We start from the raw sequence: 23,644 nt of genomic DNA, 5'->3' as shown, positions 1-23,644 counted from the left end.
AGCCATGGTAGTGATGTATGGGTGATTTTTAGTTTACCTGAGTGTTGATCCTGATGGCACCTATAGAGGGGATCTCATAGTAGTAACCTGAGACAGAGATATAAGTTTATTCTAGCATCCAGTCTGAGAACAGAAGCTTTATTTAGATGAGACCCAACTACTGGAAATCAAACAGCTCAGGCAAGTACAGAACCTTTTATGTATTTAGCTAGACAAAGCTGCCACAAAATACTATTCTTGTATTGACAACCCATCTAACCCAAATGAGAACTGCAATGAAAAGGACCCAAGTCCTAATTTTGGTTGAATAAAACAAACTTTGAGATTAACTTAAAAGGGCCATTCTGTAGAGTTTTTGATCATGTAAAATGAAGGCATGCCCACAACAAATGAAATATTGAAACATTTTCCTTATATTACTAATACAGTATAGAAAGCATTATCAACTAAAGAAAAGGTGTTTTCCAGAGCACCCGAACCTGTCAATCATTTCAAAGTAAAACAGTTGCACCCTTTAAAGTATCTTTTAAAATAAGTCTCTTCCTCCTACAGTAGAATACACATGAGACATCTGATGAGCTGTGTGTCACATGGAGACCAAAGCTCAATTGCAACGTCATACCTTTATTAGTGCAGGCCATCCACTGTATTGGTCCTTTGTCGTAGTTGTGTTGACCCACTGAAAATGTAAAGATGCGCACCTGTGAGGAGAAGAAAGTCAGTAACGGACAAGATTCATGGTGAAAAGCAAAGACTGCTGTATTATACTCTCTGAACATTTTGTTTACAGTCCTACCGCTTGATTAGGGTTGTATTTTTTAAAGATCTCCTCTGCTTTCTCTTCTCCTCCGTCAGTGAAGAGCATGATAATCTTGTTACAGTTGGCCCTTGACACATTCATCTAGGGCATATAAAGGCAAAATGTTTGTATTTTAAAGACTATTCAACCAAAGAAAATGAATAAGCACACATTCTTATTGTTACAGGAAGAAGCTGCAGAAAGTGTTTGCAACAAGAATTGAAGTCTAATGCCTCTTTACACACATGCAGTTACAGAGGATGGCAAGAAAAAAATGAGCTCTTGTACAGACAAAAAAACTGCAATGTCTGGAACAACCACCAGAGGTCGACATATACTCACTCTTCATTACTGTTACGTTGGGATTGAGTTGCATGTGTGTCCTGTTTTCCCTCATTATTTTCATAATTGAATGAAACTGATAAATTAAATGAACATAAATTATATCAAACTGTTAAGTAGATTTCACAGGGTTTCATCAAGCCTCTGGATTGGTCTGCATATTACCAGGGACATTGTTGGATAAAATAATTAAACAACAGACTGACAGCGACTCCCTCAATGTCACCATACCTACCCCCGTCCACCAAACACACCCTTATGTTACCCACAGCAGATGCCAGACAGATGTTCCTCATCGCATGCCCACACACTGGCACTTTACCTGTGCGAGCTGCTCAAAGGCCAGCTCGAAGCCGCCTCTGTAGTTGGTGATACCCTTGGCGGTGATGTTCTGCACAGCATCTTTCAGCATCCTCTTGTTGCGGACGTTGGCCTGCACCAGGTTCTCAAAGCATGATGCATACGAGGCCTTGTCATTGAACTGGAGGGAAGAGGGAAGGAGGGATGATGGGAAGTGGAGGGAAGGCACTTGCACATATTTTCTATTAAATATGTGGCCTGTTTCCCCTTCGTTACGGAGTCATGCAGTGTGCCTCAAACATATAGGATTAAGATAAGGTATTGCAAGAGAAATTGATTCCATTTCAAATAAAATAAAATAACTAATGGCAAATGTTATAAAGTAAATAAATCTACTTTAATAACACTGTAACTTCTTGGCTTTGCTGTTGCAAAAATCTGTCATGTGTGAAATGAAATCAGTCTTAATCAAATCTGCACAGACCGAAGGGAGCTATAGGAGCAGAAGGAAGGATTGGCAGGAGAGCAGGTAGGGATGTGAAAACAGTGGCATAAGGAGGTAAAAAAAAAACAAAACAAAGAGCTTGATTAAGGAGGGATTATGCCATAGAGACAGACACTACTGTAACTGGTTAAATTACATTTACACAGCTCTACATTTAAAGTGTCTTCAGATTAATATTGGTGAATAGTTAATGTGGAGGAACAGATGGAACCCTATCCAGTTCATGCACATACACAAATATAAACCTCACACACACACACACACACACACACACACACACACACACGTATAAACCTACACACACACACACACACACACGTATAAACCTACACACACACACACACACACACACATACACACACACACACACACACACACACACACACACACACACACACACACACACACACACACCATCTATGAAGGGCTGGGACATGGCTCATTAATACCTAACATCTGTTTTGGCCTGCAATTGATCATGTTCAAAACACACACACAAACACACACATACCTATACACACACACACACACACACACACACACACACACACACACACACACACACACACATACCTATACACACACACTAAAAGATGCATGCTTTTACAATGCTTTTATCATTTCTTGCAACACAAATCTGAATGTCTGCACATACTCAACACTGATACACTATTTTCTTTCTTTATCAACATTCGCTTAGTTTTGCACAGCTGTTACATGAGTGAATTGTACCTTTTGCTTGAGATCATCTAAAAGTCTACGTGGAATTCTCAAGCTGAAAAACAAAGATCTTACTGTGGTTACATAAAATGTCAAATATGGGTGAAAAAAAATGGCACTTGAAAGAGACTTTAATCTTTGTACAATGACAAGGGCAGCTACAAACACAAGTCATTTTTGCGATTTTAAAAGATAATCAGCACATTTAAGTGAGTTGTCAAAGAGGTTTGTGTAATAGAGGCAAAGTAGCCCAAATATTCCATCACTCACAAATCATTTGCAAAATAAAGAGAGTGGTTAACAGTCAATGATAAGATAATATGAAACACACAATGTAATCTAAGAGCAAAGAACAACACAATTCTTATTACCGCTGCTATTCTTTCTTCATTCTCATTGGTTTGTGTCTTTAGAACGCCAAAGGATGCTGCAGCTCACAATGACTGTTTCCAACTACTCAACATGTTGGCGGACGTCTCAGGGCAAATACTGCCAAGACATTCGTCCTCTAAACAGACGCACGCCTACACACTCGCTAATATAAACCATGGTGAGTTAGAACTTCATCTAACTTATAAAACACATCTTAAAATATCTCAGACACAGTAATAAAAGCTCAGCAGAACAGCATACTGTATGTGGGCATGTTATATATATATATATATATATGTATGGTTTTAGGCTGCAGGCTTAGGGCAGGCTGGTATAAATAATAGGTGGGAAACTTGGGTGGTAGGTATCCCAGTGGTAAGAGAAGCGGACTACTAGCCCAAAGGTTTCCGGTTTGAATCCCTGGCCAGATGGTTGTCAGAGTCAAGATCAGATGCAAGTTCTTGCCAATGTGCCCTCAGGCCTCTGCAGCTTTGGCTGTGTGTTTGCGTATGGGGTGTTTGGATGTGTTTAATGCAGATTAATTTCCCCCATGGGGATTTAAAAAGTACTATTCTCTTTTATTCTATTCTAAGAAGAATTTGAAGCAGGGAAATTAGTAGGCAGTGAAGAGTTTATGATTTGAGTCAGTCAAGAGAAGATTGATTTACCCTAAAATTGAAGAAAAAATCCCTCATCCGGATTTTAACATAATCAACTCCATGATATTTCTTCTATATTTAAAAAATGCAACAGGGCTGGCAATGCATTTGTTATTTTCTGTCAAAGAACTTTTATGAAAAATATAGATGGATAAAAATGTCTCACTCTAAGGTAACAAAAACACAATTCCTATATTCAGGTAATTATACACTAATGAAAACCTACCTATAAACAATCTATTCCATGTCTGCCAATAGATCCTCCAACATGTTAAGTTTTTCCATTCATAAGATTTCCTTTTTTTGAGAAAACTCTGAAAACCAACTTCCTCTGAACTCAACACAGCTAACTAAACTCAAACAACAATCTGACATGTACTGCATTTTCCCTGTAATTAGTACCAAATTGCCATAACATAAAATAAAGCATTTAGTTTAGGTAGCTTATTGAGAGCCTTGGCGGTAGTTAACTATTGGGTTATGACATTTTATTCACTTTCTCTGGTTAATGAGTTGTGTGTGTGTGTGTGTGTGTGTGTGTGTGTGTGTGTGTGTGTGTGTGAGTGTGTGTGAGTGTGTGAGAGAGAGAGAGCGTGTGTGAGACATCTCAGGATAGTCACAGCAATATACTGGTATTGAGAAAGGAAGCATAAAGGATCATTTAGATATACTGATTTGCAGATATGTACTTTATAGGCAAAACAGACATACTGCTTACATATATTCACTGTAAAAACACACACACACACACGCACAACAAAGCTGTTGCTTGAACTGTGCCCTGTGTTTTATGTGTGCTATATGTATGCACCCCACTGCTGCATAACCTATTGGCCCACTCTGGACAAACAAAATTAATGATTGATTGATTGATTGATTGATTGATTGATGTTGTAACAGACCGCACCATCAAAATGCTTCTGGAAGGTCTAGAAACTGAGCCGGATGCCATCAATGTACTTATTATAGTGCTGCCTGATTTCATTACCTTCAAAAGCCTTTTCACTTAGCTGATTTGAAAGCTCCAAACAAAAACATAAACCACTGCTTTATTAAGGTAAATGAAAGAAAATGTGATTCACGGTTCATTTGGAATGGAAACTGAAAAAAGTAATTTGTGCTCCCTCCCATTAGGAATAAGGACGAGAGGAGGGAAATAAAGATTAAGAAGGGAGTTTCAGATAGAGTGCAGGCAAATCCAAGTACATGATGTATACTGCGCCAAAGATTGGAAGTAACTCGAGTGAGGCACTTTTAAAAATACACATCTTTGGCAACTTTATAACTGTTAAAAAAGGGGCGAAACTGGCATTAATGGGGGAAGAGCTGAGGAGGTTGCAGCCACCCGTATGCTGAAGATATGCAAATGATTTCTAAAAGGAAAAAACACTGGTGATTCATGCCTTTATAGATGTAGGCTAAAAATAAGTTTCGAAAGTGACATTTGGTAAAAAGGGAGGCTTTTATGTGTGGAATCCATCAAAAGGCTTACAGCAGTAGTTCGAGATCTTAAGAAATACACATATTTGCTTTCTTGTTGAGAGTTAGATGAAAAGACTGATACTACTCTCTTGTCTACGCTGTAAATATGAAGCTACAGCCATCAGCTAGTTAGCTTAGCTTTGCACAAAGAATAAAAACTGGGGCAAACTGCTAGCCTGGTCGTGTCCTTACCAATTTCCTCTTAATATCCCTAATTAACATGATATATCTTATTTATTTAAACCAATAAATTAATAAAAAACATTTGGAAAATTATTTTTAGAGGGTTATTTGCCAGAGCTAAGCTAGGCTAACTGGTTGCTAGCTGTTGTCGTATATGTGACAAATACGCGGGAGTGGTATTGATCTTCTCTCGTCAAGAAAGCGAGTAAACATATATCCCCAAATTTTCCTTTTTGCCTGAAAAGTTTGACATGTATGGCTCAGTTGTGCTTTTCTTCCTCCTGACAGCACGTAACGGTTTTCAGTGGTCGCCCAGTTGACCCCTCCTTTGAACGTCTATTGGGGCTTTTTACATCGGAGGAATGTTATTTTGTTGTGGTGTAATCTAATTTCTCAGAGAGAGGACAAATGCTGCTGGCTAAGAGGGTGAAACAGTGACTCTTTGGCAGCAAGAGTGACTCTTTTTCATTTCTTTCAATGTGTTTGACACTTTTTCTCCTTAGTCCAATCAGATAAAACCAGCGGAGGAACCTTCTCTGTGTTACATTCGGTGTAAACAAAGAAAACAAAAAGGGCAGTTTAGTAGTGGTTAATTCTCCTCACTTCGTTTCACCAGAGAACCAAAGTGTGTTTTTCCAGATAGCTAACAACATTAGCCAACTTACATAAGCTACGCTCGCTAAGTGACGGACAAAAGCAGGTTTGTGGTTGCCTAGCAACAGCATAAAGAGCAGTGCTTCTGAAGGCTCAAAATCCAGTTAGAGTGATGCTCTTCACATTTCAGTCCTGCAAATCATGTCCAGTGGGATTGCCTCCAATGTGTCTTGTCGACTACGAACTAATTCCTCCAACAGAAATAACCACTTTTTATTTTTTCCACAACTAATATTGCTAGGAAGCCTGAATCTACCTTATGCAGGCAGCTATGAGGCTTTAAACAATGATGGATGAGTATTTCCTCAATACCCATGTCAGTAAATCCTTTGATGCCACAGATTCCTGCAGCATGTCAATTAGGTGAGCAGGGGCCATCACATGCTACTGACTCAAAGTTTGGGTCATAAATAAAGCACACATTCATTTGTCAAACTTATCTTGTGGCATTTCAGGGTTTGCTCTAGCTGTTTCATCTGTTCGCTCTATTAGGCACACATACTTCGATTCAGCGCTGATGGTCTTGAGACATGTCTCTCAAACATACCCCTACATAAACACACATGCACACTCAAATACACACACACACACACACTATGTATATATATAAATATACACAAACACAAAGATACTTTGAGTCAGACAAATGAGAACATGCATGCATCCATGAACATGTGCAGCCACAATAAAGATTCATCCATGTATGGCACATTAAGTCACTCAAAAGGTCACTGCCAAGTTTAAACCAATGACTCAAACCGAACTACTCAAACAACCAAGCCACAAATATGTCCACATTAACATTCAGCAAAGTGCGCACCTGGAAATTCGATACATATACAGAAGCATAAGAACACCCTAGACAGGAATTTGCAAATAGATAGAATAAAATAAATACTTTAAGTTGAAGTGAAAGGGGAGTATTTCTAAAGCAAAAAGTAGTATAAGCCGCATTTATTTCTATTGGTGTTGAAATGAAAGTATTAGCTGATGTGTGAGTACTCACATAGACCACGTTCACGTAGTCATCGTCAGAGAGGGTCTCCAGCATCTTGCTGACGGATGTTCGGATGAGTTTGAGGGTGAGACCCGAAACACTGCCACTCCTGCAGTTTGGAACAAAGATGGTCTGTGTTTTACAACTTAAATCAATATCATACAACAACAAAGAACTGGTCCACTGGTTTAAGTGGACATTAACATGTAGGAACGCGTTTTATTGAACCTCACACAACACAGGCACATAGCTCTTTAACTGCACCTCTTCCCGCATGCTCCACTTGTGCTCTCGTTTCTAATCTAAATCAATCTGGGTAATTCAGCTGATTTTCTATAAGTTTATGTCAGTCTTCATCTCTGTCCTCTCCTCACTGTTACCACCACAACCAAATAAGAAACTTGAAAGATGGACAAATAAACCAAAAAAAAAAAAAATCTAATTTTGCCCTTTGATATTTTGTGTATGAGACAACTGGACCTTTTGCCTGATCAGAGCGCTGAAGAAGGCATCAGTGGCAACTGACACTGCCATCTTCAAAGCCTTCAGGGCAAAACAACTATTCATGAGCAAAGAGCAGAGAAATCAGACCCCATGACTACAAGCTTCTTCCATTAAAAAGCAGGCTATATAAATAAAGCATTTTCCATCACATTTACAAAAATTCTATCATTCGTAATCTTCATTAATGACACAAGCTGAGAGCCATCACCATGTCTCAGCTAATGACTTGCACACAAACAAGCATAAAATGAATAATAATCTTAGTGTTCAGCATTGTCAACTCTAGACTACTCTGATAGTTTTCTATATTGCACTGCATATCCTGCACTGATGCATCTATAAATACACCACTTACTTGGTTCCTAGAAGAATAGAACAGGACAGAAACTGGAAAAAGTAGAGTAGAGTTTCTTGAATATTCTTTTCACCAAAGCTTTTAATGTCTAATAAGCCTCATTGATCCTCTGTGTCCCAATTACCAGAGCTGTGTTAAGAGCTGAAAGTGGACACATGTAGTTTTCATTCATCATATTGTGTTGTCATTTAGACGTGGTTCTGTGCCATGAGTGCCCATTTGTCATGAAACTCCACCTGAGTGTAAAAATTCAGAGAAATCACTTCGACGCTGCAAGAATACCCTCATAACTACTCTCTTTCTACACAAAACCCTGCGGTGCTACGTATTAGGGTGTAAACTATGCACTTGTGGATACATATTTATGTTTATGCAGTTCTATATATCCTAAATTGGAAAAGGTTTTTAACTCGTAGTAATTACACAGAAAAAACACTTAATTTTGAAATGGATGTGAAATGTCCATGTTTCTTAAAAGCGATCTGTAGTTCTATCATTTGATCAAAGAGTGAGCTGCCAACGTAAGACAGATATTGAATCCTCTCTGAATATGTTAGCTCTTCTAAACCTAAACTTTTAAGGCATAAATCACAGGAAGAAACAACTGGACTGTAAATGATGAAGTCGCTCAGTACACCGACTGCTTTTTGTTAGTCATTGTCGCACGAGTGCCAAGTCAGCCATGAGCAGAGCACAGTAGCGCCCAGCGGGGTGAGGCCAGTCAGCGAGTTAGCATTGGGGCCTTCTGGCGCGCAAAATAAAATAAAATATGACTGTAATAGATGAATCATAAGGTGGTCACTCACGCATCCACCAGGATCAGCATGTCCTTGGGTGACGCCGCCCCCTGAATGTACCTGGTGAGTAATAACGGACACACACACAAAGGTCATGAGGCACGTAACGAGATGTACATACAAACACACACACACAGACAGAGGCAATTATCATAATGCAGAAATGCTTTTTAAATCAAATTTATAAGGAATCTACACAACACAAAGTCTTCAGCTCACATAACAGTTATGAGACAGTATATTTTGCAGTCTCATCACTCTCGTCTCTCTTTGAGCAAGTAAACAAATATCACTCCCTATCATTTGCATTTGGAATCAATCAGGCCTTTGTATTCTTTAATTAGCTCTCTTCTCCCATTTCTTTAATAAACAAACAGTTGTGTGTCTTTGTTCAGAGTTTGAGTGCTCAGTCGCCGATGGGGCTTTTGAGGCTAATGAAACTTAATAACATGGTTAAAAGTGTACTGGTGGCTTCCAGCCAAATTTTAATCATTTTGAGGAGACTAATGAAGCTTTTGTATTGGTACCCTTTGATCTGCAGTGGCTTAATCATCATAGTGCTCTGATGTGTTTGTTTGAGTCGGTTTGGCTTTGGTCAGAGACCTGGATTTGATTGTTTTAAACTGTGTGTGTGTGGATGCTCTTATGTGTAATCATGTTTATGCAACATGCAAATACGTTTTTTTTCAAATGAATGTCTAATATGACAGCTACACAGGTAGATCGAATGAGCCACGTGTCTGCCTTTGACAAACACTAGAGAATGACTGACAATGAGATGATAAGAGACAAAACTGCACATCCCATAACGAGTGTCTAGACTCACCATGGTCGCCTGCGTACATCATAGAGGTCGATCTTATTGGCTGAATTGCTCGAGTTCATCCAGGGGGATGCTGGGATTTTGTGAAAGGAAAAAAATAAAGAGAAGTTTACTTCACAGCTTGGGTTAGCAGAATATCTGCATCAGTGGCTGTTTTACATCTATATTTTATACATCTAAATATAAGTAGTGGTTTAACATGGAGGTACGTGCTGGAACTATGTTTTGGCGACCAGCAGCCAGAGAACCAGTAAAGACTTTGAACTTTTGGACAGATCGTGTCTCTTTCTTGGGCCCCAAAGCCACATGAAAGAGTTGTGACAAAGTGTATGCTTGTGTTTGCATGCAACATGATAAGTGGCCCCTTGGTGGAAACTTTTGTCCCCATCACTGAACACAGGAAGGTCAGCAGGCCACTGATGTAACCCTATTGGCTATTGGGCTGCTCACCTGGGTAGTACCGAGCCATTCCGGTGGCAGAGCCAAACACCTGCCAGAGGAGTGATGGATCTTCCTCCTTGTTTTTCCGGAAAACCTCCTCCAAGGCCTCTGTCCAATTTAGCTCATTCAAAATGATGGTAGCTGGGATGCACGCAAACACACACACACACACACACACACACACACACACACACACACACACACACACAGTAATATTAAATGAGTCATATTTGTACAGAAGTAAAAAATCACAAAAATCACACAAGCACAAAATGTCAAGGCTTTTCAAAAACCATTTACTCGGAAAAAGCAATTCTGAAAAAGGAGACACCCTGCTTGACACACACGCACACACACACACCTACATACACACACACACACACACACACACACACACACACACACACACACACAGATTTGCCAGTAGTAGACTACTGACATTGATGGCTGAAAGGAGGCCTCCTCACAGATATTGAAACTGACGTCAATCTGCTGTGATGAGATGTTTTCATTTCTTGTACTTTTTTTGTTTTTTTTACCCCACACAAACACACACACACACACACACACACACACACACACACACACACACACACACACACACACACACACACACACACACACACACACACACACTAAAATCTACAAAGGTGGTAAGTGAGCAAAAGAAGAGGAGAGAGGGGTGAGAGGAAGGCAAAAAGAGAATGATTCAATTTGATATTTCAGGAATAAGACAAAATCATCTTCCGGGTACTCAGGGGACAGACATACAGTAAACGTTTTGTTTACCTGTTTGTCTGCCGGAGCTCTTACTGGCTTAATGCTTCAACAATCTAGTTTGATCGAAAAAGGCAGCGCTCTGCCCGGGAGAGTGGGCTGCATGTCAAAGTGATGCTGTGCATGACTCATACTTGCGTGTGTGTGTGTGTGTGTGTGTGTGTGTGTGTGTGTGTGTGTGTGTGTGTGTAGATTCCCCCATCAATTTGTGTGCGTGCTTTTGTGAGAGCAACTGGATTAAAGAAACAACAAAGAACAAAAGAAAAAAGAAAAAAGAAACATCAGGGAGAGACAGGGAGCAGGCAGGAGGTCCGGGGTTTTGCTGAGGCATGAGTCATACTTAACAGACAACTAGAAGCTGCATGGTTAAAAGTGAGTTATGGCGAGTTAGTGTGAAGCACCTGTACTCGTAACTCAGTTGGAAAATTAAATTGACAACTCAGCAGGAAGAGAAGCATGGCGGGGGAGAAAAGGAATTTAATTTCACCCTTAGCACTTGACTGACGCATCTGGCTGAAAAAAACCAGAAAACTCCACAATCAAATGAAAACACACAGACATCACATACACACTGTAAGTCAGCGGAAATCAGATACTAGTCAAATAAGATACTAATCAAATTTAGTAACATTGAGAAGGATCTATTGGTAGAAATGGAATATAATTTGTCCAGCTATGTGTTCATTGTGGTTTCGTTACCTTAGAATGAACTTTTTTTTATCTACCAGGGGAGCTGGTCCTCTTTTACAGAGTTTGCCATATTGAACCAAATTTATTTATAACACATTTAAAAATAACCTTTGTTGACCTCAGTGCTGCACAGACCAGAGCAGGTAGAGAAAATCACAATCAAGAGAAAGAAATAAAAACAAACACTGACATCAAAAATCGATGCATACAGCTCATACGTACAGATTCCACTAAATCTGTACTTTTTAATATTATAAAAAGTGTCTTTGAACAATTATATTACCACTCACATGCCAAATAATTAAATTTCCGAGAACCCAGGAAACTTTTGTACAGAGAGTACTAGCCTGTTTTGATAAAAGTTCCACCAAGAAAAAAATCAGTGTACTATTTTAACGAAGTAAATAAGCAATGTCCAGCCATGAAGTCTAGAAAAATATCTCTCACCCACCCACTTCTCCCTCGTTTTCTCTGTTCACTGCCCTGTGGCTCTCACGCTCCCTCTGGCTCCTCACTCTTTCGCCTCCTCACAACCCTCTCCTTTACCAAGGCTCTATTTCCATGTTTTGTAGGATAAAGAGAGAGTTTAGGCCTGGCCTTAAATGGCTCCCTGGTGTACTGTAGAGGGAAGCGTGTCCCAATGATAAGTGGTGACAATTTGTTCAGGCCTGATCCCTCTGCTCCCCGAGGATGGCCCTTAATGGATTAGTCCTGCTGGTTTCCGAGACATCAGTAACAAGAAGTCTCAGGGTAACAAGACCTCATACAGGAACCATTGGTATTTTTCCCCCCTTACTGCTCGCACTGAACAGTGAACTAACAAGGCAAAAGCATGTTCAGTATTTCATTTGCCCATCAGCTGTGACTGCAGGAAGGCATTGCAGTCACTAACCCAGAGAGAGACAAAATAAATGACGGCGAGTGTGTCCTTACTCACTGTGTCTTTAAAATTGACAAACCCATTATAGTTTCCCACAGGAATTTGGATGCAGACACACATCACACACATGAACACACAGACCCAAATGGGCAGGTCTGGCACCACTGATGATCCCTTAGCAACTATATCAAGGTGTGGCAAGGCATTGTCCTCTAATCAGAGCCACATACTGGAACAAATCACACTTTCAGTGTAAACAGATCCATCTCTGTGGCGATATGTCTGGTGCTCGCTCGAGGTCACCATGATGAGAAGAAAGAAATGAGAAGTATCACCGCAGCAACGCAAGCTCCGGTCAGCTCTATTTGTCAGGAGTGGCATGACGGCCTCAGGGACATTTGGGGGGTATGATGTGTGTTTGTGTGTCTGCATACTTAGAGCAACAAACATGGGTATTACCGGTGCCTCAAAGAAAATATGGATTTTGAAGTGTTTTTTTGTCAGGGTTTGAAAAAAAAAATGACACAACATAATGATTAAACAGAGAGAGAAAAAGATAAGTAAGGAAGCCACTGTCAGCCCCTCAATGGGCACAGGTTAAAATTAATTAGATGTGTCATCTTTCATGAGTGATATCAACAGAAGGAATGAAGTGCAGCAGTATTTTTTATTTCTACCTTCACCAGCCTAACTTTAACAATAATGGCTGGGTCACACCTGAAAGTGTCTTTGCAAAATTTCTCTGTGCATCCTGGGGATATATGAGGTGTTAGAGTCTTGGTGATATTAGGTAATACTCACAGGGTTTGTTACTGTAGTTAAGAAGGTAACAGCTTACACGCTAGCAAGTCAGGAGCATGTTGGTCAATGAACTATGCTATACCATGTCAGTTGCACTTGCTACATGTCAGTTTATTAAAACGTATTTGTACTACCCTCTTATGTGGATGGTTATTTTGACAGGAGCCTAATTAAAAGTGGATGCTGCAACATAGCTAATACACTTGGTTCATTTTTGACTTCCCAGGTCCCTAGAAGGTCACCACTGTATAGATGGCTTGTTAGTGGTCAATGGTGCAAATTAGTGTGGCAAAATTCACCAAAGTGGAACTTGCGCTTACCCATTTGAGGTTCGTCATTGGTGTTACACTGAATGGTCGCCCTTTAAAAACAACTCAGAATGAGGACTGAAATAAAATTGTTTCATATGATAATACATTCAACAAAGATGCCCAGCCATGTCAGCCTCATAAATCACACTATTCAAACATCACATGGTTAACAAGTCAAGACAAGTGAGATAAGAAAAAAAATGAATCATTCATGGGGTGAAAAGACATGGGAACTGAATATGGAAAAGGAAATACTAAATATTCCCTGTGAGGCATGGAGATGCTTTCAAAAACAAATCAAAAAGGACTGTTGGCAGTGACTGATGAGGGTGATGACGGTGGGAGGAGGTGAGGGAGAGGAGGGAAAGCTGCACGGTGCCATGCCAAGTGATGCCCTGTGGTGTTCCCTGTTATCAGCTAGCTGGTGGCTGAAACCGCCTGTGCATTTGAAAGTAATTACATGGTGGGGCTGAAGTGGTGAGAACCTGCAATCATCATATCAGAAGGGGCCCTATACTCGATGATACTTCGCCGTTAACTACTGATTGTGACGTGACGACCAATGCATCCCTTTGCAGGCATCCACACAGCACTAACATCCACGAAAAGCTTCTAACGCACATTGAGATTATCGGTCACATGAAGACTAGACACCCACATACAATGTATCTTTCCACCAACACAAACATAGGACAACACACTGGACACCCGGTATTTAAGCATACGGTGTATGGCACCCATCAAAACATTGGTTCTTATTATTTTCCATGAAAGCCCACAAGACACGCCACTCTCCCACATCCCAGCATCAACACGTCAACTCTCCAGAAAAACAGCAATTTAATCACATTCACATCCAAGATCCATATAACTCAGCCACTATACCCTGATACAATACTAAGTCCTGCAGCGTTGCACTTTAGAGTAGCAGGCACCTTGAAATCCCTCCATAACACATATTCTCACCATTTGTTGGTCAAATAAATTTGTGTCATTAATTAATGCTTAATTAAAAAAGCTTTAAATTTGGATGAGAGGTTGGGTGGAGAGATCTGGGCAACAAGAGGACTCGGGGTGACAGGACTTCATAAATGAGAGGTGAACTTCAGCTGTGTTACATTCATACCACATGCAAAAAAAAAACTGCATGGTGTTTGCCCAACACTGCATGGGATTAGCATAAAGTGGCCGTGTTTGCAAAGGGGAGACGTGTGGGTACCCATAGAACCCATTTTAATTCAGACATCTTGAGGTCAGAGGTCAAGGGATCCGTTTGAAAATGGCCATGCCAGTTTTACCATTTGCATTTCCACTTTGGAACGTTATTCAGCCCCCTTTGCAACATGCTAGCATGACATGGTTAGTACCAATGGATGTGTTAGGTCATTACCCCTGATCACGCCCCTGATGTCAACAGACTGAAGGTTTTACATCCAGTTATTCCTGGCTGGGATGGACTCAATCAAGCTTTACTTAGTAGGGGTGTAACGGTACACAGAAGTCATGATTTGTTCATACTTCGGTTTAGAGGTTGTGGTTCGGTGGGGAAAAAGGTATACAGTTCTTTTCATTGAATTGTTCCTAAACAACTGATTTAAAGAATGCAGGCAGGTCTTCCCGGCTCCAGAGTTTCATTTGCACTAGCCATAGCGTTACTGACTTATACACCAATTAGCTTGTTCGCTCAGCATATGTTGCTCACGCTGTACATGCTTTTGGATCCACATTACATGCATCAATCTACATACAATGTAGTCAGAGTGACCCATGATGATTCAGTGCGAATACACAGCCCTTCTATTTAGCCTTGATGCTAAAAGTATAATCTGCCCAACAATTATGATGTGTTCCCTGCACTAACAAACACTTGAGGGGCCGAAGAGTTAAAAACAACGCAAAAGAAAGACAGAAGATGGAAGCAGTGGACCGCATTCAAATTTCAGAGACGTCGATATAAGTGTGTGTGTGTGTGCCAGTGGATGGTGATGTGTGGACACCATCTGACAAAGATTTGAACATTTGGTCATGCCACAGGAGGAAATGAGTGTGGTTATAATGAGCATGTGTGAAAACCACCCAAGGAAATATGAAAATATAAAGACATGCAACACACTCATAGCGGCTGTGGCCAGTGGGAAGAGCTAAAGAGATATGGACACCAGCACACACACATACTTGACTACCATATTCATTTTTGTAGCATGAAAAAGGTTCCTTTTGGTAATTTCCACTGCCTTGAGATCAAGAGCAGAAAATGATTACTGTCTTTTTGGATCATGAGGTTGCAAAGTTTCCACTTGCTGATATTGGTCACCATTATCAGGGACAAATTCAATAATACAGTATGTGACTTTGCAGAAATCTTTTTCATTCATTTCTTTTTAGGTTACAGGATTGGTCTTACAGATAGGTTAGGTATAATATGATTTTGCTGGGAACTTTCTAGCATGGAGGGGAATCTAAATGCGAATCCCAATCAGCTGATTAGAACATCCTGGGAAGGCATCCAACTTGTCGCAAGGACACAGGTCGCAGACATAAACAGAGAGAGAGGGGGGACGAAGAAGGATAGAAGGATGAGGAGAGAAAGAGAGAGAGAGAGATTGAGATGAAGATACCTCAGAGTTTGGCAGCCAGCTCCGTAAACGAAATAGGACGTGTATCAAGTGGCACAAGAGTGCAAAAAGAAAAAAAAACAATTTATATGCTGTGAGCTTTGCCACAGGGACTGTGAGTATAACACAAACATGCTCACATACACAGTATCACAGTATCTCAGCACGTCACAGTGAGTGTGTGTCTCGGGCTGACAGGTGCCACACAGCGTTGATGCAAACGGGCATCAGATGAGCCTCGGATCTCTTGCCAAGGCCGTGATGCTCTCCCCTCATTGCATCCATGCCAATCTGCCTAATGAGCAAGAAGACACGCATACGCAAGCTTGAGATCCGTAAACATACAGTACAGTAGGTGCATGCAATGTGACACACACACAACGGCTCTCACACCCCAAGTGTTTCTTCCCCTCTCTCTCTCTCTCCCTCAAACACGTTCACACACACAGACAAACTCTGATTCATCTCCAGTGTGCATGCACGGCACACATGATAATATATCCCAGTCTGACCACCCACACTGGATCAGCAGGGAGAATAGATTCCAATCAGCAGGACTAATGCGGGGGAGAAAGACAGTAGCGCATTTGTCTCCACACACCCCACTATTAATATGCTTAATAAAGTGGAGCGAGGGATGAGGAAAGGGGAGGGGAGGGTGGAGTGAGAGGGTAGAGATGTAGAGGAAAAGATGGAAGGAATGAAGGCGCTAAGGAAGAATGAAAAATGAGCAAACATGACAAAATATGTAAGGGGCCTAAGGGTTAAGGAACTTAAAAACAAAACAAGGAAAAGGGAAAAGAGGAAGAGGGAAGAATAAAAAGGGGTGGGGGTTGTGGAGAAAGTCAACAACAATCAAAGAAGAGGTAGGTGACACATCTCTCCTTCAGCCTCACTAAAAGCCACACGGACGGCAGCATTGTCTAGACAAAGTCCCTTAATTAAGTTAACTTTCCTTCCTACACACAACAAGACAGAACACAAGGGCGTGTCCAAGCATGTGTGTCTCCTTCTACACACACACGAATACACGTTGCCATGGCAACGCTGACAGTGCCGGCCAGCCGGAGTGGCATCAATGTGGCAGTCTGTCCTTGGAGACAGAGAGAGAGTAAGAGAGAGGGAGCACCAACACAACTACCAGCCTAGCTTCGCTACTTCGCTAACTAGAGCTCCACCCAGACCCCACCCTCCACCAGCTGTCTGACAGCTGGAAGACATCAAGCAGATGCCGCACACCCTATATGCCCAGAATGCTGCAGTTCCTCAAGAATGAAAAAAAGATAAGACCAAATTACTTTGCTTTGATGCAATTTTGGCGTAGTGGCCACACACAGTATTGCCGTAAAAGACTTATTTTCTATCCACAAATATTCCAAAAGGAGAAGCTGTAAAATTATGGGCAGCGGCAGTTTAATTTAACTTAGCACATAGACTGGAAATAGAGGGAAACAGCTTTTCAAAGCTTATTTCATATAGAATTAAAAAAACTAAAGGGGCGAAAAAAATTAATTATTGAATTTTAGAGGTGCTGGTAAGTGGATTTTGTAACATTTCGACATGCTGGATGTATCATCATATTTATCGGATACAGGAGAGTAGTACCAATCTAACTCTCTGCAAGAAAGAGAATGGATATGTTTTCCAAAATACTGAACTGAAGTATAAATGTTCACAGTCTGACTGAAAGGAAGGCTATAAGGAGATTTGATGCAAAAAAAGTAAAATAAAATTCAATGCACCAATGCAGACCTGGCACATAAAATTATCATCACATATTGAACCAATTACATTGTATGACCATGTAAATAACAAACTGTGTACATTTTGAAAGACCATTGAGACTCTACATCCACAATAGGAGAAAAAGGAGAATAAGAAAGAAAGGAAAAGATAGAGGTCATAATCAGAGCAAAAGACAGACTGATGAATCACACTAGGAAACACCCCACCCCATTTCCCGACCTTTCATCATTATAACTGTTGCTTGTAAAAATAACTGAGTGCATTTGGCCATTTGGCAATGACAAAATGTCTGCACAGTCAGAGGCCTCAGAGGCCCGCCACTCTGCACATTTATAGTCCAGCTTATGTGGAAGTGACTCGCTGTATAAGGCCATTAAAGTCATGTGACTGAGTTCACTGCATTTAGCAAACCCAGTGTGACGATCATTAACGAAATTGATATTAAATGCTCAATCAATGCCGAGGAGGCTATTAGCTCATGCCTGCGTATAAGGAAATTATTTAACTGTTTTGATGCCTGCCAAATTTGCGTGTTGTTAAATGTAGTGCTTAACATGAGAGATTATATAATTTTAGATATGAAGTGCCATGTTCGTGAGATGATGATTTAGTGTTGCTATAGCAACTCTGGCTATTTCGTTTCTTTGGATTGATCTAGATTTCATCAGGATTATTTTATCAGATCACATGTCACTCGTAATTTAATATACACTCTTTTGTTTCAGCAAAAGCTTTCCTTCATGTTGTCTCCATTTTCTCCGTGTGTGTATGGTATGAGAGTGTGTCCTCAAGGAAGGACATGACCTGTACTGTATGTTTCCGAGTGTATGCGTGTATAAAGACATGTCTGCATCCTTATATTTGTGTGTATGTCACTCTGTCCTTGAATTCTACTCATTAGAGTCCTAGAATAAGAACCCAGAGGATATGTTTGTGTGTGTGTATATCGTGTGTGTGGGCATGTTCTCCTCCGGTTTCTGTGTAATAGCCATCCACCCATACATTAGTCCATTTATCTCTTGCAAGGAAGCTTGTGCTTGTTTAACATATTGCCTTTTTTCATATCACTGGCAAAAGGACAAATCAGTATGAGTAAAGAAATAGTGTGGCAACACACACTGTGAACTAATATGCATCCAGGGAGTACCTTTTTCACTCAAAGGAGTTTAAAACAGTCCATCACATACTCAGCCACATAACAATACATAACTAAAACAGTCACCTCTCTCCATAACGAAAATACACCACCATGTATCACGTATTGTATCATTTTCATTCTGGGCTTCCAAAGACACATGCAGTGATAAAACCTGGCTTACCACCTGCTGCAATAACTAAAGGTACTGATGCATTACCCTGAGGCTAGTGTTAATTTTACAGTAATGCCAATTTCACAACACTGTAAGATCATAATGGATAAAACTCTGATTATGTGGCTCTCAAAGCTTGTCTAAAAGAGTTTAAGGCGGGCCACATTCTGTAATAGCGTTATTTATTATTCCAGATTTCATTACTGTCAGCCAAATCTAGTTTGACTGGTGGCCTATCCAGTGTGTTTCCCTGCTTTATGTCCAACACATGCAGGGAGAGGCTCCAGGAGGAAGGGATGTACAATTATCCCGATTAAGTTATAGCCCTTATATGTGATTAACTTTAGATCAGCTGAATGTGAGAGAAGTAATCATACCACATAGTGCTTGCAATAAGGTAGGCATGGGAGGTATAGCATAACAAAGAAAATAAATCAGAAAATCAGTCCCTAAAAAAGTACTGAAAAAGTGCCCTAGAGCACTTAAACCACTTGTCCCAGTGTTTGATTAGTACCAAACAGTGTATGAGGCACATGAATATGTAACTAGATTAACCCTCTCTCCTTTGCAAATACTACTTCACGCTGCTAGTCATAAAGATTTGCACATACATAGTCAACATTTCTCATTCAACAGGGAGGGAAAGAGCAGCAGTGTTGCAAGAAAAGCCACCAAGGAGGGTTTCATGCTGCACATAAACCATAGGACACATTATATTGCAGATGTACATGTTATAGCCATGCCAGCAGCTCAGCATTGCTAAACTTAGACACAGAGGTGTTTTGAGGTTATGCACCATGTTGATCCTCTTGGTTAACAATGCTAATTAGCACTAAATGAGTAGGCCTACAGCTAAAGTTAATGAGAGTATTATTAGTTTTGCAGGTTTTGCCACAAACAACCATCTTGTGGGTGATATTTCAATGGTTAAGTGATTGTTTTGACTTGTTGGTAGCCTTACATGAAATGCCAAGGGATCATTTAAGTCATTATGGTTCATCCTCTGGGCACCATGGATATCTGTCCAAAAACGTATCCATTAGTGGACAAGACAATTAACTAAAAAACAAAAATTCCATCCTCACTGTGGCAGTAAGAGCAAAAGTTAAGAGATCACCAAAGTCATTAGGGTTCATCTTCTGGGCACTATAGAGATTTTCATTCAATCCACCAGTGCGTATAATGATGTCATGCAGTTAATGTGGCTAAAAATTAAACGGTGCACAAAACAATGTTCATATGATGAAGACAAATAGAATGAAGAGAAAATTGTGTTAAGGCAGAAAAACGAAGCAGTGACAAAAGAAAAGCATAAATGCAAGTGTGTGATAAACATACCAAAATAACTGAGAACAGTTTCATGCAAGTACAAGCACCCACAAAACCTTTCATTTTTGAAAAAACTTTCATTAGCAGAGGCATTGACATTCTGTGCAACTGTCCCGAGAGGTCAGCAGGGTTAGCAATGCACGGGAGGGAAAGGAGCAGCTGGTGACCAGGGCAAAGAGGGGGCTACAGTGTGCTAGGCATTGGGTTGTTGGCATCTGGGTTATATATAGACTAGAATGGCCTAGCCTTAGTGTGGAACTGTGCACTGCACACAGAGCTGGGAGGCTGAGCTCTGCATCATGGGAACATAAAGTAGATACTGGTGACAGGGATAAAGAGAGACAGTAAGCAGGACAGGAGGTGGTGGTTGCTCTGTAATTCTATTTATATTACAGGGACGTGTAGAGAGAGAGTATGCATTTTTCTACAGTGCATGTGTATGTGTGTTTCAACTTACAGCCTTCATATATATCCGTAGGGATGTGGACAGCGGTGGTGTTGTATGAGACGAGTCGTTTGAAGTCAGGGTCTATCTCGAAATCATCTGGAATATATCGGTTGTTCTTTCTCTTTTCTTCCTCTGTCTGATTAAGCTGCACAAAAGAGGAAAAAACCTGGAGGTTCAAAACCATCCTGCAAAGCATTTTCTTTGCTTAAGAGTGGTCCCTGTGTTTGTAAACATAGTGTACATGCAGTTTATTACTGTCAATGCTGAGTATTCACTGAAATGTCACTAATGGCAGATAAAGATTTGAGAAACTGAATTTTAGACAGGGAAACATAAATCCAGGCATCCAGAGAGAAAGAGGAAGAGGGGAGAGGGGCTGTCAGTCAAATACAGAGTGACATTAAGGTGCAGTGAGTTCTTTCCCACCGGGATAGTGGAGGGGAATTAGATGCTGATCCCTGTGTATAAGAGGAGACAGATGACATCCGAGGCCTGGGGAGGGCATTCAGTGTTTCACGCATACTCATGTGTTTCTGAGTGTGGGGCCAAAAACATGCACTGCTTGTAACCTTATGCATAAAATATGCTGCTTATACATTACATACCTTAGCAAAGTATGGATATAAATCTTACCCATGCAACACAAACATCTACAAATTCAGTCACTCCTTTTTACAGATTCTTACAGACTATCAATAAATGCTACTATCAGGTTTGTTGCCATGGTATTAATCTCTTGAGGGCTGGATATAGGTTACTTGTAGCGTTTTATTTGGGAATTTGCATATCTAATCACACTTAAAATAGTGGGATCAAGTTGTACTTACATCCTCTTTGGCATTGTAGTAAACACTTTTGTTGATCTGCAAAGAGAAACAGGAAAAGATAAGCAATGAATGACCAAATAGAGGAAGCACATCTTTGAAAAGCATCTGAATGCTGGGCTGAAAAACAACATTTTAATGCCCTCTTTGGTTTAACCACAAACAGCATCAGTCATGAGTGTGGTTGGGTGCTCTGTTGCATCTGCAACCACACCCAACAGTGATTGTGAGTGTATTGACACAGCCTGGTGTACAGTTCTACATCACTGCGGCAAGGTGAGAAGTCAAAGCATGGGAGGTCAGCAAAAACAAAATCTCCAACTGCAATTAAGCTGCTCTTTAAACCCACAACACACTTGTATAGTGACAAGTGTCTCCAAACACCTATTGGGTGTCTCCATACTACATGAGGAATAAACTAAAAGCCCCACTAGAAGCTGCATTATATCCAATATTGAAGTGCTGGACAAAACAAAAAACATACTAGAAATCTTTACTATTTTTAGAGCCTTAGCAGTAAAAAATTTGAAGTTTGCTCTAAAGATGGCAGTTGTGGAAAAGGCCATGGCGCCATTAAAATTAAGTGGCTTTGTCCTAGGAGAATACACTCAGCAAACTGAATGGCAATATGTCATCTGTGCAAAGTTGACATTTTGATATTGTAGGTGTAAGTGTGTGTAAAATGGAGCATGAACATACTGGAGATTTCCACAAAAGTCGCAAAAGTATTAGCCCCCTATCCACAACTAATTTACTAAACTGATGGAAACATGATGCTGCAGATGCTTCAGATACTCCCTTAAAAATGGCTATAGTCAAACAGAAAAACATAACTTAGTAAAGTAAAACTACTTGTTTTTCTTTTTGAAGTTACATCTGCAACTGTGGCTATAATTTGAATATTACTATATTTCCTTGAAGGGCGGCAGTCTGTGTTTGACACTGAGGATCAGTGAGGTAAGTGGTGTTGTTTTGCTCTCACACTGCTGGGCTTCCTGTCAGTACACAGGCTAGCAGGGTGCTAACAAGCTAGCCTGGCTGCTGACATAAGGATGCCCTGAAGCCACAGAGCTGGTTCACTGACTCCCACCACCTGCCTTCTACTTCTGGACCTGCAAGCCAACTGGATGGCAACTCAAAAGGGACTTGTGACTCCTCTTGCCACTGCTAGTTACCTTACCTTTAACAGTTTATACTTAACACACAATAAGCGATTAGGCTGTGTAAACTGTGCCAAACACTAGCATCTGCTCTCCATTTAGTTGTTTTGACTGTTGGCGAGTTATATCAGAAGACGTGTTAAATACAACTATATGTGCAAATCTGCTGATATGCACAAGCAAAAATATACACACAAAAGAGCTGATAACAGGAGACTGTCCCATGATGTTCTCTGTCAGGTCTTGTTAAAGCAGATGATGTGCACCTTAAGAAGTGATTATAACACTAAGGTCACACCATCACACCCTTCAGGGGAGGCTACTGTGTGCAAGAACACTAATGTGAGAGATGGAGAAAGACATGTAGAGGGAAGGGGTTGGGAAACAAGCTATGCTATTATTTATGTGGGGTGTTGTGGTGGGTGTGATGTGTACTGCTAAATCTAAATAAGAAGATGCTTGTTAATGTACTGCAATCCCATTTCTGGCAGGTGCAACTGCAGCTCTGCATCTACATTTGTAAAAAACTAATGACTCATTCAATATGCCATCCACTCACTGAAAACTCCAACATGATCTACTCCCACCAGCTACGGTGTTTTTCCCAAGCACTCACAGCAGCTGCAAACACATGGAGCCGTAAAAGATGACTTTTTTTTTTTTCCTCAAATGAAACTTAATATGGGTGGCAAAGTATCACATTTTACGATGTGCAATTTTTATTTTTGACAGGGCCACCTTCAAACCCACTCATACAAAAAAATGCAGACAACAAGAACTAGTAGAAATGTGATCAAATTGATCTCTTTAAAGAAGTCAG

At 40.5% G+C, this 23,644-nt stretch overlaps 1 protein-coding gene across 5 annotated transcripts in view; it reads right to left on the bottom strand.

Annotated features, from left to right (window-relative positions):
* Positions 1–23,644, bottom strand: part of cacna2d1a (calcium channel, voltage-dependent, alpha 2/delta subunit 1a) — an 87,995-nt gene that overhangs the window by 27,849 nt on the left and 36,502 nt on the right. For all 5 annotated transcript variants that reach the window (XM_051392429.1, XM_051392428.1, XM_051392430.1 and 2 more), the window contains exons 5-14: positions 21,668–21,703; positions 20,850–20,985; positions 9,943–10,074; positions 9,496–9,565; positions 8,679–8,729; positions 7,023–7,122; positions 1,464–1,622; positions 797–901; positions 623–701; positions 38–87 (exon numbers count right to left, since the gene is read on the bottom strand). In XM_051392429.1, the coding sequence (XP_051248389.1) occupies positions 38–87; positions 623–701; positions 797–901; positions 1,464–1,622; positions 7,023–7,122; positions 8,679–8,729; positions 9,496–9,565; positions 9,943–10,074; positions 20,850–20,985; positions 21,668–21,703 (918 nt within the window). The remainder of the gene's footprint in view (positions 1–37; positions 88–622; positions 702–796; positions 902–1,463; positions 1,623–7,022; positions 7,123–8,678; positions 8,730–9,495; positions 9,566–9,942; positions 10,075–20,849; positions 20,986–21,667; positions 21,704–23,644) is intronic.

Source organism: Dicentrarchus labrax, unplaced genomic scaffold, assembly GCF_905237075.1.
Source record: "Dicentrarchus labrax unplaced genomic scaffold, dlabrax2021, whole genome shotgun sequence".
In the NCBI taxonomy this organism is placed as follows: domain Eukaryota; kingdom Metazoa; phylum Chordata; class Actinopteri; family Moronidae; genus Dicentrarchus; species Dicentrarchus labrax.
The sequence above is the reverse complement of the archived record's forward strand: the minus strand, read 5'-3'. Positions and strand labels throughout refer to the sequence as shown.